Genomic DNA, 23,426 nt, shown 5'->3' on the forward strand with positions numbered 1-23,426 from the left:
CCTGTCGATAACTGACTAGAACATTCTTCCAGTTCAAATGCTCAGAATCCAAGTTCCTCAGATAACAGCTATTTTAATCTTTTCAGAATTCTAAGGCAAGGGTAATCAGAATAAAATTATGTTTTAAAGAAAACTCACCTCAGTTCTCAGATAATAACATGCTATTTATTACATGGGACAAAAATGTATGATGTTGAGTTAGTAAGGCTTTCATTCCAGTTCTGATGACTCAAAAAAGCTGGAACATAACACAGCAACATTCAATACCAACCAAAAACCTTCAGTTGTCCATCCCTCCAACTGGATAAGGGTCAATAAAAATTTAAAAAGAAAAAAAAAAAAAAAAAAAAGCAATAGTATGAATAGACTTAGGTAGTCTTTGAAAAACACCCAAATGAATTTTCCTCTTCAGTATTTTTTTCAAGTCCACCCTCATTCCTTTTTGGAAGGCGGAATGGTGTGAAATGCACTAAAGATGAGCTATTTCTTGAAAGATGAGTAGGAACTTGCCAAAGGCTTGGGGAGTGGTGCTAGTCCAGGGACAAAGGTGCTCTTGGAGCAGGGTAATCCATATTCATAACTAACAACTCCGCAAGTAAACTTCCTAGTCTGCCATTTTCCCAGTTTTGAACCACGTTGTTCCTTCTACTTCTCATTCCTGAGAGAATTTCAAGACTTTTATTTCTTCCTTTCTTGCTTGCTTTTTCAGTTCCTAAGACACATTAGTGCTGCCAGTAATTCCCACTCTGGAATCTCTCAGTTCTGGAGTCCTAGCTTCCAGCAGGGAGCTTCTCTCTTATGTCTACCTCTTCTTCTTCTAAAAGACTTAGTTATTCCTCTCATCACTGCCCTGGCCCTAGCCCTGTAACATTAAATAAGTCACTTAATTTCTCAGAGCCCTAGGTTTCCTATCTATTTATATAAATTATACATATATATAAAAGCATAGCTGAGCTAGTGGAACAGTTCTCAACCCAGTGACTCAGTAGAATCTTTTCATAATAAATATAATTTCCCTTTAATTATCCTAAAAATAACCATAAACAATATAATCTATTTACATGTATCCTTTTAATCAATATAATGCACTATTTATAATACAGGGGAGGAAAAGGGAATTTATAATAAAGTAATATTTTAATCATTTCTTTTTTTCTTTTTATCAGACAGTCTTACTCTGTTGCCCAGGCTGGAGTACAGTGGCACGATCTCGGCTCACTACAACCTCTGCCTCCCAGGTTCAAGCAATTCTCCTGCCTCAGTCTCCCGAGTAACTGGGATTACAGGCGCCCGTCACCACATCCAGCTAATTTTTGTATTTTTAGTGGAGGCAGGGTTTTACCATCTTGGCCAGGCTGGTCTCAAACTCCTGACCTCGTGATCCACCTGCCTCGGCCTCCCAAAGTGCTGGGATTACAGGTGTGAGCCACCACGCCTGACCTATTTTAATCATTTCAATGTGTCAATACTTGAGGATAACTGCACTGTAAGACATAATGAAGTAGTCAAATGCTTGTACCTGTACATGGAATACCCTAAATGCAGCAGATACACATGCAAACTGGTACCAAGAAAATTCTCAAACTGATGAGGAGAGAAAAATGAAAGACTAATGTGGTAGGCTGAATGATGGTTCCCCCAAAAGATGTCCACATCCCCATCATGGGAACCTGTGAATGTTAGCTTATAAGACAAAGGCTTTGCAGATGTGATTAAATTAGAGATCCTGAGATGGAAGTGATGATCCTGGATCGTTTTATTGGGTCTAACTACAATCACAAGTATCCTTATAAAAGGGAGGCAGAAGGGATGACATCATCAAGATGGCAGAAGAGCCATCTTGGACCTTCCTTCTTCCAACAAGCAAACTGATTCCACAACAATCCCCATGGCCAAATTCCCTTTCTGTGAAATCCAGAAACTTTAAGAGGCTCCTGCATCCCAGTAAGTGTGAAACCAGTCACATCAAAGCCAGTAAGTCAATTCAGATACCATACTACCATAATCCTCTGGCACCACTCCATATGACAGGAACAAGATCCCCCAGCTCCTAGCCTCTCCCCAGGAAGAGAAAGAGGTACCCTATGTGTCTAATGTCCAAAGTTTTCTAGGAACTACCCAGAAAACTGATCTATGTCTACCCTGTCTTGGAGCACTGACAGAACCCAACAAACTCTGGCCACTCATAGCAATTGGGGGTATTGGTCACCATAGCCACCCCACCCTCCACCTCTGGCTCATCACGGAGTAAGCAGGCAAAAATTCCAGCTCTTTAGCTTCTACCTGGGAATGGATAGGGGAGTACCATGTGTTCAACCACTCACCTTAAATGGGGACTGCCTGAGGAAATGGCTTCAGTCTCCATGGTCTCAGAAGCTGAAGGGACCTGAAATATTCTAGATGCCTAGGGACTATTAAGAACAAAGAAAGTGGACAGGACTGGCAGGAAGGTTTGAAAGATCCCAGAATTTCTGTCAGGGCTGATTAGGGAGGGTCTTCTACAGAATGAGTCCATGCCATGAAGACTAAGAGAGGTAACTATTTTGTCTATGGCACAAAAACATCAACAGAGAATGTCAAGGAAAAAGAAGAAACAGGGAAATATTTTCCCCAAAAGACAAAGAGATGAATCTCTAGAAACTGATCCTAATGAAATGGAGATACATCAATTAACTGACAGAGAATTTGAAATCACTACTACCGAATAAGCTCCCACATGTACACACTTAAGTTTTGTATACAGTTATTCACAGAAGCACTGTTTATATTAGCCAAAGACTAGAAACAGCCAAAATATCCATCAATGGTGGTCTGCTTAAATGAATGAATTTTAATTGAAGAAATTATGCATTTATATAAGAAGATCTTTAAGATATAAAGCTGACAATAACAAATATTATATATTATATACATTATATATAAAACTTAGTAGCATTCCTGTGATAAAAAGGAAAAAGTAAAAATGAGTATGTATTTGTGTGTGTGTGTGTGTGTGTGTGTGCGCGCGTGTGTGTGTGTGTCTGCAGTTGTTCCCTCCAGGGAGGGAAACAGTAACTGAAAGCAGACTTCTCACTTTTGCACTTTTGAAATTATGAGATATGTGAATGTGTTACTATTTATTTATTTTCTTAAAACAGGGCCTCACTCTTGCCCAGACTGGTGTGCAGTGGCATATTAATAGCTCAGTATAACCTTGAACTCCAGGGCTCAAGCGATTCTCCCACCAAAGCCTCCCAAGTAGCTGGGACTGCAAGTGCACACCATTATGCCAAGCTAATTTTTTTTTTTTTGAGACAGAGTCTTGCTCTGTTGCCCAGGCTGGAGTGCAGTGGCACACTCTCAGCTCACTGCAACCTCCACCTCCTGGGTGCAAGTGATTCTCCTGCCTCAGCCTCCTGAGTAGCTGGGACTACAGGTGTGTGCCACCACGCCTGGCTAACTTTTTGTATTTTTAGTAGAGATGGGGCTTCACCATGTTAGACAGGCTGGTCTCAATCTCCTGACCTCGTGATCTGCCCGCCTTGGTCTCCCAAAGTACTGGGATTACAGGCATGAGCCACCATGTCTGGCCAATTTTTTTATTTTTTTGTAGAGATGGGCCTTACTATGTTGCCCAGGCTGGTCTCAAACCCCTGGGATCAAGCAGTCCTCCCTCCTAAGCCTCCCAAAGTGCTGGGATTACAGGCATAGGTCACCACATCTGGCCTTGCAATGTGTTACCTTTTAAACAATAAACACAATTTTGTTAAAAATAATTCCCTAAGTTAAATAGCTAGAGAACTTTAATCTATTTAAAAAAATAAATAAATAAAAATAGTGTATTCATCTTCCAGATATTTAATTATTCCCTGTCTTAGCTTTTTCAACCACACTAATTGGTGGGTTAGATTTTATCCCCCATCATATGCAATGCTTTATTTTTTTTCCACAAAATATTAGAATGGGTTTCTTCAAAATATGCTATGTAACACAAACTTAAAAGTTGACCAAAAAGGGCTCACTAGTGTTACACACTAGCATAACGCATCATCTATTATCTAGTGTTACACACGAGAAAGACCAGCCTTTTATCTTAGAAACAGATTCTGTTAACAGTGTCAAACAAGGGGATGCAAACCATCATTAAAGTGATTATGTAACTTTTAATAGAGCTGTAAATCTGGCAGCATTCAGAGGCCAGTAGCAAATATATGGCTACAAGCGCTCATTAATTGACTCTTAAGTAGACTTCAGAAGTTACAGAAGGAACTGTTAGTTCATTAGGTCCCTGTGCCACGTATCCCTGAAGTGGCTGACCAAGAACAACTTCAAAGCTCTTTTGTGCTGGGAAAGAATGCCAATGAATCAATTTTCTTATCCAATTTCATAAAACTCAATTGCCTTAATAAATAATAAACGATGGTAAACATAATGAAATATTAAGCAATAATTAAAAACAAAGGTTATGTGGAAATATATTAAAAAGCTCCTCACTTAATTAAAGTCAACAAACCAGAATAGAAAGAAAAAGATCTCGGAGTTTTACTACCTAAAAATCCCCAAGTCTTGATGATGCCCAACAAAGCTCTTCCCAATGAGCAACCCAGCTTGTTTCCTGATTCTTCTACTTCTCTGCCCTCACTACCTCTGCTTCAGCTACACTGGCTTCTCTAATGTTTCTTGAAAACACTACACATCTAAAGTACAGCACAGCCTTTGCTACAGTTATATATTTTTCAGTTATTAAAAATAAACCTTCCCATTGTATTTTCTAAAGGGAATTTTTCCATGTGAAAGCTTGTAACTGAGGAAACAGATTATATGTATGTAGGATTAGGTTGGTGCTTTGTTAGAAACATTGCATCTATAATTTCATTGAAATTATCCTTCCTTTAATCTCCTAAATAATAAAAAACATAATAGAATGATTGAATAAATTTAAAACAGCAAAAAGGGAAGAAGTTATGTTGTTCATATCAAGACAAACTTGTCAATGAAAAATAGTACCTGCATCAGATAGAAAGATCTCAAATTAACAACCTAATATTGCAACTAAACAATATGGATATGTTCAGAAGTAAGTTCTAGATTTGCAGAACAAGTTTAATGCCTGGACTATAGTAAAAAGTTTTTGATGATTCTTTGTTATCTTTATTAATTTTTACCCAAATTGACACAAAGAATTTAAACAGAACAACTCAAGTATGTCCTTGTAATATTTCCTAGGATTTTCTTGCATTTTAAACAGATAAACATAGCCTACTTGCAAATATGCAACTGTATATGCACTACTATCTAACCATGTAAAAAAAAGAAAAAGTGGCCAACATCAAGAAAACCGTCTGTAGAAAAAAGATACAAAATAGTTATGTATCTTTTGATAGCAAAGATATATTTTTCTGGGATATTTGTTGGTTTTTTAATTAAATGAAAATTATATATCTTTACCATGTACAATATATTTCAATATCATGTAGTATGTAGACATTGCAGAATGGCTAAATCAGGCTAAATAACATATCCATTACCTCACATATTTGCTTTGTTGTGGTGGTAACATTTAAAATGTACTCTGTTAGCAATTTTCAAGTATGTAATATACCTGTTATTAACTGTAATCACCACATTATACAGGTTGAGCATCCCTAATCTGAAAATCCAAAATCCCCCATCATATGCAATGGGAACCAGTCACAGGCACTTGGAGTAAGGCCCACTGACACCACCTCCCAGCCTGTGAAGACTCCTGAGGAAGCTCTGCACTCCCTAGAGCACTGTAAACACAATGCTTTGAAACATGGCACCTCACAAGGCTGGTCAGCAATGCCATTTAGTAAGATAAGATAACCCATTTGCAAATAAATTCCATCGAGATTTCTTTTGCGGCAACTTTTTCCTTTTTTTAAGTGGCATGGGTCATTCTCACAACCACAGAATATATATTCTTCTCATCTGCATGTGAAACATACTCTACGATTGACCACATGCTCAGTAAAGTCTCAACAAATCAAAAACAAACAAACAAACAAACCAACAAAACTGAAATCATACCAAGAATCCTCTTGGGCTATAGTGGAATAAAAATAGAAATCAATACAAAGAGGAACTCTCAAAAACATGCAAACACATGAAAACTAAAGAACTTACTCCCAGATGACTTTTGGGTAAACAACAAAATTAAGGCAGAAATAAAAAAATTCTTTGAAACAATGAAAATCAAGATATAACATACTAAGACCTCTAGGATGCAGTAAAAACAGTGTGAAGAAGAAAGTTTAGGCCAGGCGCAGTGGCTCACGCTTGTAATCCCAGCACTTTGGGAGGCTGAGGTGGGCAGATCACTGGAGGTCAGGAGTTTGAGACCAGCCTGGCCAATATGGTGAAACCCCAACTCTACTAAAAATATGAAAATTAGCTGGGTGTGGCAGTGTGCGCCTGTAGTCCCAGCTACTCAGGAGGCTGGGGCAGAAGAATAGCTTGAACCCAGGAGGGGAAGAATGCAGTGAGCCGAGATCGTGCGACCGCACTCCAGCCTGGCTGACAGAGCAAGACTCTGTCTCAAGAAAAAAAAAAAAAAAAAGGAAGAAAGTTTATAGTGCTAAATGTCTACATAAAAAAGAAAAATCTCAAATTAACAACCTAATGTCACATCTACAGGAACTAGAAAAAAAAGAACAAATTAAATCCAAAGCTAGCTGAAGAAATAATAAAAACAGAGCAGAAGTAAATGAAGTTGAGACTAAAAGAACTATACAAGGATCGACGAAATGAAAACGTGGTTTTTTGAAAGGATAAACGAGATCAATAAACCACTAGCTAGATTAACAAAGAAAAAAAGAGAGACGATCCAAATAAGCACAACCAGAAATGACAAAGGTGACATTACAACTAATCCCACAGAAATAAATTAAAAAAAAAAATCCTCGGAGACTGCTATGAACATCTCTATGCACATAAACTAGAAAATCTAGAGGAAATGGATAATTACCCAGAAATATACAACTTCCCAAGATAGAATCAGGAAGAAATTGAAACCCTGAACAGACCAGTATCGAGCTCCAAAACTGAATCAGTAATAAAACCCTTACCTTACCAACCAAAAAAAAAAAAAAAAGGTCCTGGACCAGATGGATTCACAGCCAAATTCTACCAGATGAACAAAGTAAGAGCTGATACCAATTCTACTGAAACTATTTCCAATATATCGAGGAGGAGGGACTCCTCCCTAACTCACTCCAAAACCCTGTATCATCCTGATGCCAAAATCTGGCAAAGATACAACACAAGTAGAAAACTGTAGGCCAATATCCCTGATCAACACAGAATCAAAAATCCTCAACAAAATACTGGCAAACAGAACCTACTAGCACATCAACAAGGTAATCCACCACGAACAAGTGGACTTTATTCCTCAGATGCAAGGATGACTCAATATACGTAAATCAGTAAATGTAAAAAGAGAATTAAAAACAAAAACCATATGATCTTATCAATAGATGCAGAAAAAACGTTAGATAAAATCCAAGATCTCTTTAGGATAAAAAGAAAACCCTCAACAAAGTAGGCATCGAAACAATAAGAGTCATCTATTACTAAACTACAGTCAATATCAAATTTAATGGGGAAAAGTTAAAAGGGTTTCCCCTAAAATTTGGAGCAAAACAGGTATGTCCACTTTCATGACTCCTACAACAAAATACTAAAGTCCTAGCAAGAGCAATCAGCCAAGAGAAAGAAAGAAAAGGCATCCAAAGAGGAAGACAAGTTATCTCTGTTCACTGACAACAGGATTCTATATCTAGAAAACCCTAAAGATCCTGCCAAAAGACTCCCAGACCTGAAACATGACTTCAGTGAAGTTTGAAGGTACAAATTCAATGTACAAAATCAGTAGCTTACATCAAAACAACATATTTAAGAAAAAAAAAATCAGAAGCATTTCTATACACCAATAACATTCAAGCTGAAAACCAAATCAAGAGCGCAATCCCATTTACAACAGCCACACACACACAAGATGCTCAGGAATACATCTAACCAGGAAGGTGAAATATCTCTACAAGGAGAACTATAAAACACTACTAAAGGAAATCACAGATGACACAGACAGATGGAAAAACATTCCATGCTCATGGATTGGAAGAATTAAGATCATTTAAATGGTTATATTGCCTAAAGCAATCTATGGATTCAACACAATTCCTATCAAATTACCAATATAATTCTTCACAGAATTAGAAAAAAAAATTTGAAAATTCATATGGAACCAAGAAAGAGCCCAAATAGCCAAAACAATCTTAAGCAAAAAGAACAAAGCTGGAAGCATCATGTTATCTGACTTCAAACTATACTACAAGGCTATAGTAACCGAACACCATGGTACTGGTATATAAAGAGACACATAGACCAATGGAACAGAATAGAGAAACCAGAAGCAAAGTCACATACCTACAACCAACTGATTTTCAACAAAGAAAATCACAATATACAAAAATCAACCCAAGATGGAACAAAGACTTAAATGAAAGATGTCAAATTATAAAAATCCTAGAAGAAAATCTAGGAAATACTCTTCTGGACATTGGCCTAGGCGAAAAATTTAAGATAAAGTCCTCAAAAGCAAATGCAATAAAAATAAAAATTGACAATTGGGACTTAATTAAAATAAAGAGCTTCTGCACAGCAAAAGAAACTATCAACAGAGTAAACAGACAACCTACAGAATGGGAGAAAATATTTGCAAACTCTGCATCCAGCAAAGGACTAATATCCAGAATCTACAAGGAGCTCAAACAAATCAACAAGAAAAAGCAACCCCCTTAAAAAGTGGGCAAAGGACACGAACAAATACTTCTCAAAAGAAGACATACAAGTGGCCAATAAGTATATTAAAAAATGCTCAACATCACTAATCATCAGAGAAATGCAAACCAAAACCACAGTGAGATGCCATCTCACACCAGTCAGAACGGCTATTCTTAAAAAGTCAAATAGAACTGCCATTCGATTCAGCAATCCTACTACTGGGTATATACCCAAAGGAAATGAAATTGTTCTACCAAAAAGATACCTGCACTCACATGCGTATTGCAGCAGCTGTATTCAAAATAGCAAAGATGTGTAATCAACCTAGAGGCCCATCAATGGTGGATCAGATAAAGAAAATGTGGTATATATACACCATGGAATACCATGCAACCATGAAAAAAGAATGAAATAATGTTCTTTGCAGCAACATGGATGCAGCTGGATGCCATTATCCTAAGTGACGAGTTCAACTGAAGCCCAAACCTCAGTTAGCATCACACAATAAATCCATGTAACACACCTGCACATATACCCGCTAAATCTAAAATTAAAAAAAAAAAAACAATAGCATGAGAAAATTAAATACATGGTAAAAGGGGTTTCCAATCTCAAATCCAGAAAAATGAAAAACCAACAGCTAAAGAAGTATTTGCTACACTTTGATCAATCTTTCATCCCTCTAATAAATTGTACTAGCTGACCAACAGGCACTGAATTTACATTAAAATTCAAGCAAGTAAATGCTCTTCACACAGACATCATCAAAGATTCACCCATTTCCAAACTTCCAAATTTTTCTCATCACTGAAAAACAATATGGCTTTAGTAGTGATCACCATTAGATACTGCTTATTAATTTGAACAAGAAGGGCACAGCGTTGTTTTTTTTTTTTTTTTAATGAGACAGAGACTTGCTCTGTCACCCAGGCTGGCGTACTGTGGCACAATCTTGGCTCACTGCAACCACCACCTCCTGGGTTCAAGCGATTCTTCTGCCTCAGTGTCCTGAGTAGCTGGCATTACAGGCGCACATCACCACGCCTGGCTAATTTTTATATTTTTAGTAGAGACAGGATTTCACCGTGTTGGCCAGGCTGGCCTTGAACTCCTGACCTCCAGTGATCTGCCCGCCTCGGCCTCCCAAAGTGCTGGGATTACAGGCATGAGCCACTGCACACGGCTGAATTTGAGAGTAACCTGAACATGGTAAACAAATGTGAATGACTGTTGACTATCTCATCTAACAGAATTTTTTCAAATTTGCATTTGCAGTACCACAATTGTCATTTCACCCAAGCAGGTCAACTATTTCATAAAATTGTATTTTGTTTTCCTTTGACAATGAGAAAGATGTCATCTCTGTCATATTCAGAAAGATTTGTTTCTAATGAACAGACATTTGCATCTGGTATGATTTTTGTTTTTCTCATTAGAAGAAAAATCCCTGTGAAACAAGTTGGGAATCTAGGCACTGAAGTAATACTGGATCCCTCAGTTCACTAACTTTTCACTTTTCATTCTATTCCTTACATTAGTAAACTGAAATACAAAACTCCACAATTACTAATCTAGGTAGCTAGTCATCAACTATAAGTCCAATATTTTAACAGTTACAAATAGCTAAAAACGTTGATAAAACATATCAGACAATATAGGACATTTTCGGACAGAAGAAGAAAATAAACCTGGAAAACCTAGTTACAGTGCTTCGGCAGAATAAGTCTTATGTCTAGAGTCAGAGATCTGGCTTTAAGTCTCAGTTCTACTTGTGTTTAGCTGGGAAGTCCCTGGAGAACTTACCTAATTTTTTAGTGATATTATTAATGACTCAATTAAATAGCATCAAAAATATTCTCAAGCATTTAAAAATGCAATAGTCTGGGCGCGGTGGCTCATGCCTGTAATCCCGGCACTTTGGGAGGCCGAGGCTGGCGGATCACGAGGTCAGAAGATAGAGACCATCCTGGCCAACATGGTGAAACCCCATTTCTACCAAAAATACAAAAATTAGCTGGGCGTGGTGGCATGTGCCTGTAATTCCAGCTACTCAGGAGGCTGAGGCAGGAGAATTGCTTGAACCAGGGAGTTGGAGGTTGCAGTGAGCTGAGATTGTGCCACTGCACTCCAACGTGGTGACAAAGCGAGACTCTGTCTCAAAAGAAAAAAAGCAATAGTATCTGATATGTGGAGTTATACATGCAGACAAGATGAAGACAGAAAAATCATCCTGCTTTCTTTACACACATAGAACTTAAAAACTTACTAGATTCCACCGTCATCTGGAGCAAACTGTCAATAACATTAGACAGCAGTCCTTTACTGGATATTCTTAGATGACTTAATATTACTGGAACAGCTTGATACTCCAAAAACAAGGTTTTTCCTTCTTCTGTCTTCAAGTCCAAACAAAGAGAATCGAATGCCTGAGCCAGGTAATCAGCTGGAAAATAGTTATGTACAATCAACTGCAGTTTTGCTAGTACAGGTGGCAATCAGAAACAGAAGGTAAAAAAGCAATGTCGTTACTTTAACTTAAAAGAGAAACAAAAATCAAATAAGAGATCACAGTCTAAATTTAGATTCTAACCAATTTGTCAGAACTGGAAGGGGGAAGGAGAGAGGAGACATTATGACAGGGTAAATTTCATTTAGAATTTTCATGTTTTAACACCAAAATAACAACTAAGCCGCAGTTTTTAATACTAAGGAAGAAAAACAATGCTTATTAGTATCACACGTTTATTTTCCATATTTGATAACTACTATATGCTTCCAAAAACTTAGTATTTCTATCTCTATAAAAGCTTTCTAAGACTATGTTTTTTGTTGCTGCTTCCTAAATGTTTAGCTACTTCAAAATGTAATTTATACAAACACGCTAAATGAATTTTAAATAAGGATTTCTGTCTCCTAGTAAAGCTGAAACAAAAGACCAAAGATAATTTCAAGAAGATGAAATACGCTCTGGTGTGTCACTTTTCATGACACATCTGCCATTAAAAATGGCAGCAAGATTTTAACCAGGCCAGCGCTGTGATGAATCCTGAATCAGAATCCCTGAAACCTTCTTAAAGATGCCCCACAGATGACTGAGAAACCTGCAATGCCAGGACTGGGAAGCACTAATTTAACCAGAATCAATGCAAATGTAGTAGTAAGATAGTTGCATCATTACACTTCAGTACACTACACAACCCAAGTCCCTACGCTTACAACAGTCTTACCTTGTGCTTTTAATGTACAATAATCAAGTTTTCTAAAACTCACCTTTCAAAATGCTATTCAGAGGAATAAAAAACTGCTCATGCTATCCAAGTAATAATTTTTTTTTTTTTTTTTTTTTTTTTTTTTTTTTTTTTGAGACGGAGTCTGGCTCTGTTGCCCAGGCTGGAGTGCAGTGGCCAGATCTCAGCTCACTGCAAGCCCCACCTCTCGGGTTCACGCCATTCTCCTGCCTCAGCCTCCCGAGTAGCTGGGAGTACAGGCGCCCGCCACCTCGCCCAGCTAATTTTTTTTGTATTTTAGTAGAGACGGGGTTTCACCGTGTTAGCCAGGATGGTCTCGATCTCCTGAACTCATGATCCGCCCGTCTCGGCCTCCCAAAGTGCTGGGATTACAGGCTTGAGCCACCGCGCCCGGCCCCAAGTAATAATTTTTACACTGAGATTTCTGTTTAAAGGAGAAGACTCAAGAGCACCATGAAATACTGAAAGCACAACAGAATCACCGTATTAAAATGTACTCTTTTGTGGCTTCATGTTGCATTTCTTTTTTGCTGTTTCAGCTTACATAATAAATAATTTAAAACCCTGGTTATTAAGAATGAGAAGTTTACAGTAACTTATGTGAAGTGAGAATACATATGAAACTATTTTGAGAAATTAAGATCTGTGCCTCTGGATCAATTATACTGAACTCCATTTTTACCGTTGGTAGAATTTAGTTCAAGGAACACTAACAGTACTGTACTTAATTTTGTTTAAAAAAAATTGTAAATAAATGAGTATTAAGTTAAACAAAGTTGCTACATTCTGTTCAGACTTGCCTTACTTAGAAACATCCTTTTTTTCTTTTAGCAACACCACAGGTAGAAGAGTATACACAGATGAAGCCTGAACGCAACTCTTTAGAGGAACGAAAGTTTTATCACAGTGCCACCTACTGTATTTGACACAAATTATTCTTAGTATATAATCTGACAAGATTAAACAGGTTAAATACTATTACAGTGTTTAAAAATGGGCTCACTGCTATATGGCATTAAGTGTGCAAACTTTAAGAAATTGCCCTTCAGGATTAGAAAACCTGTATTTGGTTACTTTGTCACAAGTGAACTTATCTTTTAGGGATAAATCAAAATTATGTCCTCATTTTAATTCTGTCTTCATTTTAATTTATTGAGTATTTCAGATTTTCTAAAAAGACCAATTTAACTTCTAAAAGAGTATTTTTAAAATTTTAGTTATCAATTATATCAAAGTTGATTTTTTATAAATGGTGTATTATTGAGTCTTTTAACAGTGTCCTGGCAATCAAATGTAACCTTTTTACTCCCTAACAAAAGTCAAACTTCAAACTATTGATCTTAATCAGTATGAAATAGGGTTTTCCATTATTTTGTTTATATGGCAAATTTTAAAATGATTAGAAAGTCTTTTGCAGAAACTCCCATCAAAAGGTGAACTCTACTGCGCACCCTTTGAATCTGGGCTAACCTCGTGACTTAACCAATAAAATGTAGCAGAAATGATGCTGTGTGAATTAGGAGCCTGAGGCTCAGCTAGATACTCTTCACCTATAAACCAGCCCCTGGAGAGAGGCCAAAAAAGAACAGCAGAACCTAGCCCAGCCCAGCCAAATATCCAGCTGAGCTGAGCCCAAATTACCAACCCAAAGAACTGTGAGCTGGTGAATAAAATGGTGGTTGAGCTAAGTCACTAAGTGTCTGGCAGTTAATTAGGCAGGAATAGACAGACAACTAATGTAGTCTAACAGACCTCAATTCTGGTCTCAAGTAAAACCAACTCTTAAAAGTTTTATAATAAGTAATAACGTCTACTGATAACAATAGTAGCTAGTTTAAGACTTTATGCCAGACTTGCTAAACCTTTACATCAATTCTCTCATTAAAAAATAATTGTAGTGGAAATAGTAAAACAAACAAAAAAGACCTTCCAAATATCACACAGCTGGTAGTGAAGTTAAGATTCAAACCTTAGTTGTCTGACTATAGAGTTGAAGGAACTACTACATTATACTGGCTTCCTACCAAATCAAACCTTCCTATTAACTGAGAACAGCAACAATTCCCTACATTTCTCTAGACCTAAAGTATAAGTTCACAATTTAAAAATACATAAATCTGCTTTAAGAGCCAAGTGCCAAGTAGAACAGGACAAATGTCCTAGTCCTAATGTATACATTTTAAATATATATATATATATATATAAAACATATTGCATATTTTATATGCAATTTTATATGCAAAATCATTTTTATATGCAAAATTATTTTATATGCAAATTTTATATGCAAATAGAAGACAGTTGGCTGTTGATGGCTCGTGCCTGTAACTCCACTGCTTTGAGGGGCCAAGGTGGGAATATAGCTTCAGCCCAGGAGTTTGAGACCAGCTTGGGCAACACGGCAAGAGCTCATCTCTACAAAAAATAAAAAATTAGTTGGGCATCGTAGTGCACGCCTGTAGTCCCAGTTACTTGGAAGCCTGAGGCAAGAGGACTGCTTGAGCCCAGGAGTTCAAGGTTGTGGTGAGCTATGATTGCACCACTGCATTACAGCCTGAGTGACAGAGTGAGACCTCATCTCTCAAAAAAAAAAAAAAAAAAAAAAGAAGAAAGCTATCAGAAAACCAAATAATTCTATCAGATAAAATTCCTACAACTTCTTTTAACAATTTCTAGATTACAGTGGTACAAATATATTGAAGGTTTTATTAATTAAAATATGCATAGATTTCTATATCTCCATACTTATCATTGTTAATGACATATAATATTGCACCATGCTCATGATGCTATGGTTAAGGGCCCAATATTTCTAGAAAATCTGGGTCAATTATATTAGACTGACCCTGTTTGCTCTTCCATAAAAATGACATCACCACCTACGTCATAGTTATTGCAGGGAATAAATTTGAAACAATCAAGTATAATGACTAAAACAATGGCAGCAAAGTCCAAGAACTTGGCTGATGTTCATTTTCTTCACTATTCCAATTGTGGGTCTACCAGCTATTTATCTTTTCTCATTATTACAAACAGCATATTAACACCTTTGAACATTTTTCCCTTTGCAATTATTTCTTGCAATAGATCTCATGAAAAGTTATGATGTATTTTGGTGATGTTTGTGAGCAAAGTGCACTTCAAAAATATTAACTTCGATACAAACAAAATTGTGCCTATATCCTATCAGTGACACAATGTATTTGATCATTTTACTTCTGTAATGGTTACGTTGTATCTTTTTTTTTTTTTAGTTCAGGGTACATGTGCAGGTTTGTTATATGGTAAACTTGTGCCATGGGGGTTTGTTGCACAGATTATTTCATCACCCAGGTATTAAGCCTAGTACCCGTTAGTTATTTTTCCTGATCCTGTCCCTCCTCCCACCCTCTTATAGGCCCCAGTGTGTGCTGTTCCCCTCTTATGTATCCATGTGTTCTCATCATTTAGCTCCCACTTATAAATGAGAACATGTGTTATTTGATTTTCTGTTCCTGCATTAGTTTGCTAAGGATAATGGCCTCCAGCTCCATCCACGTCCCTGCAAAGGACATGATCTCATTCTTTTTGGTGGCTGCATAGTATTCCATAGTGTATACGTACCACATTTTCTTTATCCAGGTTATCTTTGACGGGCATTTGGGTTGATTCCATGACTTTGCTATTGTGAATAGTGCTGCAATGAACATAACGCATGCATGTGTCCCTATAATAGAACAATTTCTACTCCTTTGGGTATATACCCAGTAATGGGATTGCTGGGTTGAATGGCATTCGTCTTCAGGTCTTTAAGGAATTCCCACACTGTCTTCCACAATGGCTGAATTTATACTCCCACCAACAGTGTACAAGTGTTCCTTTCTTTCCATAAAGAAGAGTTATATCTTACAGTTAAATTTTATTTCAGAGATTGAGCATAATAACATACTGATTAAGTGTGCAAGCTAAACGTTTTTATGCCTCAATTTCCTCATTTGTAAAATTACAACAATAATATTGACATCCATGAACTGTTGTAAGGATTAAATGAGTTAATATATATAAAGTGCTCGGCCTATAACATAGTAAGTGCTATACAGGTGTTTGTTATTTCTTTGGTTACCTCAGGAAGTGTACGCTCTTACGTAGTCATAAAATAGGCTTCAGAAGGTAGGCTTCAGCAATTGATAGAGGCTAAATTAGGCTCTGTCAAATGCAGATTGTATCGCTTTGGCACAATTATCTACCTTTGTAAACCTCATCACTAATATGAGGATAACAGTATTCAGAGATAAGGTATAAAGAGCTTAGCATCTGTAGTGTGATGATATATACGTAAGTTTTCCTCTTGTTAGTCTTTTGTTATCATGTTGGGTGTGTGAGGCCTCAGGGGAAGGTCTCTGTCCTTCTCCTGCCCTCCTTTCACCTGGCCCAAGCCAGGACTCTAATCTTTCCTGGACTTTCTGATTGTGGGTCTTACGACCCTCCCCAGTGAGAGTCCTGCCCTATATCCTGGGGGACAGAATTGTGATGTCAGGAAGTCTCCATAAAAACCCAAGAGAAAGGCCGGGCATGGCGGCTCACGCCTGTAATCTCAGCACTTTGGGATGCCGAGGTGGGCGGATCACCTGAGTTCAGGAGTTCAACACCAGCCTGGCCGACATGGTGGAACCCTGTCTCTACTAAAAAGACAAAAATCAGCTGGGCATGGTGGCAGGCACCCATAAGCCCAGCTACTCGGGAGGCTGAGGCAGCAGAATTGCTTGAACCTGGGAGGCAGAGGTTGCAGTGAGCCGAGATTACGCCATTGCACTCCAGCCTGGCCAACAAGAGCAAAACTCCGTCTCAAAAACAAACAAACAACAAAAAACAAAACACTCAAGAGAAATGGGTTCAGAGAGCTTCCAGATGGCCGGACACAGGGAGGTTCCTGCAGCGTGGTGCCCCAGAGAGGGCGCAGAGGCTCCACACCCCTTCCCCTATACCTTGCCCTCTCTCTTCATCCACATCATTTGCAATATCCTTTATAATAAACTGGTTAAGTGTTTCCCTGAGTTCTATGAGCTATTCCAGCAAATTAAACCCAAAGAGGGGGTTGTGGAAATCCCAATTTGAAGCCAGTTGGTCAGAAGTTCCAGAGGGCCAGACTTGCAACTGGTGTGGCATGAGGCAGCCTTGGAGACTGAGCACCCAACTTGTGGGATCGGACACTATCTCCAGGTGGATCGTGTCAGAAGTGAATTGGAGCAGCTTTGTGTCTGCTGCTTGGTGTGTGGGGAAAAACCTCCAAACGTTTTGTCAGAGAAGTCTTCTTCTGTGTGGATGATTATTGTCATGTGGGAGTAGAGAAAAAACACAGTTAAAGAGTTTTCCCTAGACAGCACTGTGGTGTCAAAACTCACCAAGTGGCCAGGCGCAGTGGTTCACGCCTGTAATCCCGGCACTTTGGGAGGCTGAGGCCGGTGGACCACAAGGTCAGGAGTTCAAGATCAGCCTGGCCAACATGGTGAAACCCCGTGTCTACTAAAGATAAAAAAATTAGCCGGGCGTGGTGGCGCATGCCTGTAATCCCAGCTACTCAAGAGGCTGAGGCAGGAGAATCGCTTGAACCTGGGAGGTGGAGGTTACAGTGAGCCAAGATCATGCCATTGCACTCCAGCCTGGGTGACAGGGCGAGACTCTGTCTCAAAAAAAAAAAAAACTTACCAAGTATTATGTATGCTGATTCTTATATGAACAGTCTATTCAATAAAACCAGGTATCATCTTTATAGATCTATATATATCTGGATTAAGTAGCTAATATTATGTGTATTATTCAGTGCATCTACCTATTACCAATGTGTATTATCCAATGCTTCTGCCTATTACCAATACATTTGCCTACTTTATATTTTCTACTAAATTTATCAAATTTGAAACTGATGTTCCTATTTTATATATAGGAAACATCTTCTTACTAGAGTTAGGTAAGTCTACTCTTATGATTTAAGAGTTTTTCTTATGTTTAAATTTTTAGTTCTCCCAGAATTTTTTTCAGTATATTTATATTTAATGATAAAGGATAAATAGCTGTATCATGACAGCGTCCGACAGTGGTTCTGAGCACCATCTGGCTCTGACATTTCTTCCTAGTTCTGGCATGTGCTGGGATTTGGCCAGGACAAAGGCCCCTTTTACACCTGTATTCACTGGCCCGTGCACCCTGTTGAACCCTCCTAGCCCCAAGTCTTGTGTGCAGGCACACCCCACCTGCCTGCAGCTGCTGGAGAGAAGATCTGCAGTTAGAAAGTGCTCTTCTCCCTGAGGTTCATCAGCATTCAGGCTTCTTTCTTGATAGTAGCAGCTTGTACCTTGGCCCCAGGTAGTAGATGAACACTGGAACCCCACAGGTTTGGGCTCATAAAAAACCCTTGGGCCTAGGCTGGGAGCGGCCAGACTATAAGGAAAGGGAGAACTCTTGTATCTCTTCCTTGTTCCACAGTGTTTAGTGTCAGGTTTTTTTTTTCTTTTTCATTTTTGAGGCTTATGAGGCTGAGGAGCCTGCAGCAAAGGGCATCTATTAGGCAAGAACCTTGTGAGAAAGAATCGGTCATAACAAGTGTGAAGGGAAACTAGACAGTGAAGCCAGGAAGACGTGTCAGGGCCTGTCTGTGGTCTAGGGAGCGGTGATGAAGTCACGGAGAGTCACCACAGGAGGCAGTAGTCCTGAAATCTGGTGGCCAGGGTGTGGAGGAAAGGGGTGGCACACAGGTATCTAGAGGAGGCTAAGGAGAAGGGAATAGGAGTGACCATGAGCTCAGTTGGACATGCTCCTTGGATTTCTATGTTTACAGTTTTCAACATATTTGGAAAATTTGGAGCCATTATGTCTTGAAATAGTTTTTGTCTCCCCTCTTCACAGACTCTAAGTACATAATATTAGAATATATGATTTTGCCTCAAAACTCACTGATGTTCTGTTTTCTCTTTTGTAGATTTTTTTTTTCTCTGTGTGATTCATTTCGGACAGTTTCTACTGCTACATATTCCAGTTCACTAGTCTTTTGTCTGCAATGTCTAATTCTCTCCAGTGCATTTTTAAATTTCAGGCATTGGGTTTTTCATCTCTAGAAATCTGATTGATGTCTTCTTATCCCGTATCTCCCAAGTATCCCCTCACCAGGCTCATGTTTTCCTTTACCTTCTTGAACACAGGAATATAGTGATAGTAACTCTAGGAAAGTCTTGTCTACTAATTCTATCATCTGTGTCATGATATGATTTGACATGATTCTATGTTCTTAAAAAAATGACTTGCACAGGGAAGCAAAGTCATTAATTCAATAAATAATATGAAGTGCCAACTTTGATTCATTTCTGCACTTCCTATTCCCATTGTCCTATTTTGATTAAATAAATTATTACTCATTTTGTATCATTACATATTAGGATTCTTTTAAAGTCGGCTAAAGCCTCTGCCCCAGTGTTGCTGTTTTACTTGTTTTAAATCATCGCATTTGTTGCAAAGTTTTCCACATAAATTTCCCTATCATTTCCGCAACTTACGCAAACTATATTAGAATTTTAACTGGTATTATACACTAAGCCATGTGGGACATCTTATTTTTAAAACACTTCATCTTCATAGGCAAGAAGAATAAAAGTTCTTTATTTCTGACATTGAACTTCAGCAATAATCTTCATCAACCTAGTCATTCATCCATTATTTATCCATATTCTTATGCGCTGTTATATTTCTTTGAAAGCCCTCGATTAATATAGAGTCTCCACAAATAAATGGTTTTCTCTACTCCTTCCCAATATTCATACTTCATTGTTTCATGGCTCATTACAGATGTCCAAAACTGCTGCACGCAAGTGGTGACAGAGAGCCCCTAATTCCCTTCTATTTCACATAAGTATCCCTTATTGTATTTTTGCTTTTTAGCATATTATCAGAAATGAACATTATATGTTATTAAATGATATACTAATGTATGTTGATATATTATTTCAAACATTTTAGTTAAATGATAAATGATTAATAATTTTCCTTATATTAAATTGGCTTCAAATTCTTGATACTAACCTTATTTGATCTTTGGTGAATACATGCTTTAATGTGTGGCTATGGTCTGTCAGCTAAAATTCTCATTTAGAATCTATTTACCTGTGCGTATGTAAGTGTGTGTGTATTTTTTTTAAGATTCGGAGATAGGCCTGTGGTGAGCTTTATTTTGAGCTAATCCCTGCTTCTCGTAAGTCACCTTTCACACACTTACCACCTACTCGATTGTAATTTTGAGAACCATAACCATAAGGAGGCAAAATAATTAAGAAAGCAGTTATATGGTGTTTTACTTTTTCACCGATTCCATACCATCGGGAGAAACTAAATAAACCATAGTTCAAAGAAAGAAGTCAAATTAAATTACTGTCATTGCCCATTAATAAAAACAACAATCTGAGTCATATAATTTAACAAACAGGAAAGACAAAAAGATGATATATTTATTGCCTGACTACACTGGCATAACTCACTTTAACAAAAAATTACCACATTTAATAATATAACCTGTTATAGCTAAATATTAAACACGTATTAATTAGGGCCAACTCTGAAGGATTTCTAATTCATCCATTTCCTTATTCACTATTATATATGAAGCACTACGCTAGGTGCAGGGTCATTATAAACAAGTTTTTTCTTCAGGAAACTTACAAGCTAGTGCAAGCACTGAAAAACATTTTCTGTAAAGGGCCAGATGACAGTATTATAGGTTTTGGGGTCCATACAGTCTCTGCTGCCAGCTACTCAACTCTGTCACTGTAGGGCAAAGAGTCATAGACAATATACAACACATGAGCATGGTTGTGGGAGAAAACTTCATTTACAACACACAGGTGGTAGGCCAGATTTTGCCCATGGACTAGTTTGCCAACCCATTCGCTAGTGGAAAATAATAAACTAACTAGCAATTTCAATTTGATGTGACAAATACAAACAAATGCAGGCAAAAGCTGTTATGGGAATATGACCGAAGACAGTCAAAGGCCTCTTGGGAGGAGGCAACAATTCAACTAAAGACTTCAATTTCTGAAATTCAGCAAATACAAGTAGCTTTTTATAACGTGTAACCATTATAAAACAACTCAAAACCTCATTCTGAAAATGTACCACATATGTGATTATAAAAGAATTGCTTTAATATATGATATTCTCTACTGTTTCTCAAAATTAACCATAAGTACACTTCAAAGCTTACCTTGAGTGACTGTTTTGAGAACAATTAAGGTTGATAAAAATCTCAATGGCAAATTGGAGCTCTTAAAGAAAGCAGCTGTCTTTGGTTTATTCTCCACAGAATGCTGTGGTGAACTATCCTGAATTCCTTTAGTTACCACTCCTTTAAAAATGTCTTCACCCAGTCTCCTCAATGTTGATGTCATAGTCGAGTGCTGTTAAAAATATGTACAATCTTAGTATATTTATTCACATTCAGAATAGATCTTCTTTTTTTTTTTTTGAGACACAGTCTTGCTCTGTCGTCCAGGTTGGAGTGCGGTGGTGCAATCATGGCTCACTGCAGCCTCAAACTCCTGGGCTCAAGCAATCCTCCTACCTCAGCCTCCCAAGAAGCTGGGACTATAGGCACTCACCACCACACCCAGGTTTTTTGGGGTTTTTTTGGTAGAGATGGGTCTAAGTTGCTGAGGCTGGTCTTGAACTCTTGGGCTCAAGTGATCCTCCTACCTTGGCCTCCCAAAATGCTGGGATTACAGGATCATGAGCCACTGCGCCTGGCCAATAACTATTTTAAATATTAAATCAAATATATGTATTAAAAGTAAGTGAATCTGTGGCTAATTTAAAGTTGAAAATATGCAAAATTGGAAAGTGATAATTTTATCAACTTAAAAATTATTTAAAAGTATGACTGTACATTTTTCTAAAACGTGTAAGAACATAAGATCATGCTATATTTCTGACACAGAGAACTATCAAGGGAACAGAGGTGGACTACCTACATTCTCGGTTGCTGATTGCTCCACCATCAATGAAAACCAGCTTATCTTTCTGTGTTTGCTTATGAAATGATTATCTAGACCCTCAGTTCCCTTCAGCTCACTCTGACTACAAAAGTCACAGTGACTCCAAAAACTTTTAGCAATTTCAAAACAGTAAAATATTGGGTTAGAATCATGGATAATTCTCATGGAGAATAAAACAAAAACAAAATGGGCAAAACAGAAATATTAGCAAGAAACTACTCCTAAAATAATATATGATCTAATGGTATTTGATATATCTATTAAAAATCAAATGAGGCCAGGCACGGTGGCTCACGCCTGTAATCCCAACATTTTGGGAGGCTGAGGCAGGCGGATCATGAGTTCAGGAGATCAAGACCATCCTGGCTAACATGGTGAAATCCCGTCTCTACTAAAATTACAAAAACTTAGCCGGGCGTCATGGCGGGCGCCTGTAATCCCAGCTACTCGGGAGACTGAGGCAGGAGAATGGCGTGAACCTGGGAGGTGGAGCTTGCAGTGAGCCGAGATTGCGCCACTGCAGTCCAGCCTGGGCGACAGAGCAAGACTCCGTCTCAAAAAAAAAACAAAAAAAAAGAATCAAATGAAAGGAAAGCATTTCAAACTGTTGCAGATCAGAATGCTTAACCCAGATTTAGTAACAACTTAAAATTTCCTTTATTATGACCCAATTCTCCAATCTCATGTGACTGAGTTTTATTGCAGTTTCCCCTATCTGCATGGAAATTTGTGACCAAATGGTTCCTAACTCAGTGTTGATCCTGCAATGTGGGTTAAGTTTTGGCTTTTAAATTTCTGCATCTAAAATTAAAAACAAATCTATTGAGGTTTTGCCAGTGTCAAAGGCCAAATGGTTGAGTGGTGAGACACACAAGCAGTGCAATCTAATTTACATATACTGTCAATACAATTTTATTAGAAAAAATAATACATAGGTGTTTTCAAACCTTTGTGTAAAAAACAGAAAAAAATGTTCAAAACTCTACCTACAGTGTGTTAAAATGACAGGATTAAGGTAAACTTTGTTTTTAAAATTATTTCTAATGCTTACTACTACACTTTCATAATGAAAAAATAAACTTGAAAAAAATATGTGGGCTGGGCTCAGTGGCTCACGCCTGTAATCCCAGTACTTTGGGAGGCCAAGGCGGGTAGGTCACAAGGTCAGGAGATCAAGACCAACCTGGTCAACATGGTGAAACCCCACCTCTACTAAAAGTACAAAAATTAACTGGGCTTGGTGGCGCGCACCTGTGATCCCAGCTATACAGGAGGGTGAGGCAGAAGAATCGCTTGAACCTGGGAGTCGGAGGTTGAAGTGAGCCGAGATCGTGCCACTGCACTCCAGCCTGGGTGACGCAGCAAGACTCTGTCTCAAAAA

The 23,426-nt window shown here is 38.0% G+C and overlaps 1 protein-coding gene across 4 annotated transcripts in view; it reads right to left on the reverse strand.

Annotated features, from left to right (window-relative positions):
- CCDC138 (coiled-coil domain containing 138) overlaps window positions 1-23,426 on the reverse strand; it is a 96,956-nt gene that overhangs the window by 13,260 nt on the left and 60,270 nt on the right. For all 4 annotated transcript variants that reach the window (XM_011980542.1, XM_011980540.1, XM_011980539.1 and 1 more), the window contains exons 12-13: window positions 21,259-21,451; window positions 11,051-11,227 (exon numbers count right to left, since the gene is read on the reverse strand). In XM_011980542.1, coding sequence (XP_011835932.1) covers window positions 11,051-11,227; window positions 21,259-21,451 — 370 coding nt within the window. The remainder of the gene's footprint in view (window positions 1-11,050; window positions 11,228-21,258; window positions 21,452-23,426) is intronic.

The sequence above is a fragment of the Mandrillus leucophaeus genome, unplaced genomic scaffold, assembly GCF_000951045.1.
Source record: "Mandrillus leucophaeus isolate KB7577 unplaced genomic scaffold, Mleu.le_1.0 Scaffold214, whole genome shotgun sequence".
NCBI lineage: Eukaryota > Metazoa > Chordata > Mammalia > Primates > Cercopithecidae > Mandrillus > Mandrillus leucophaeus.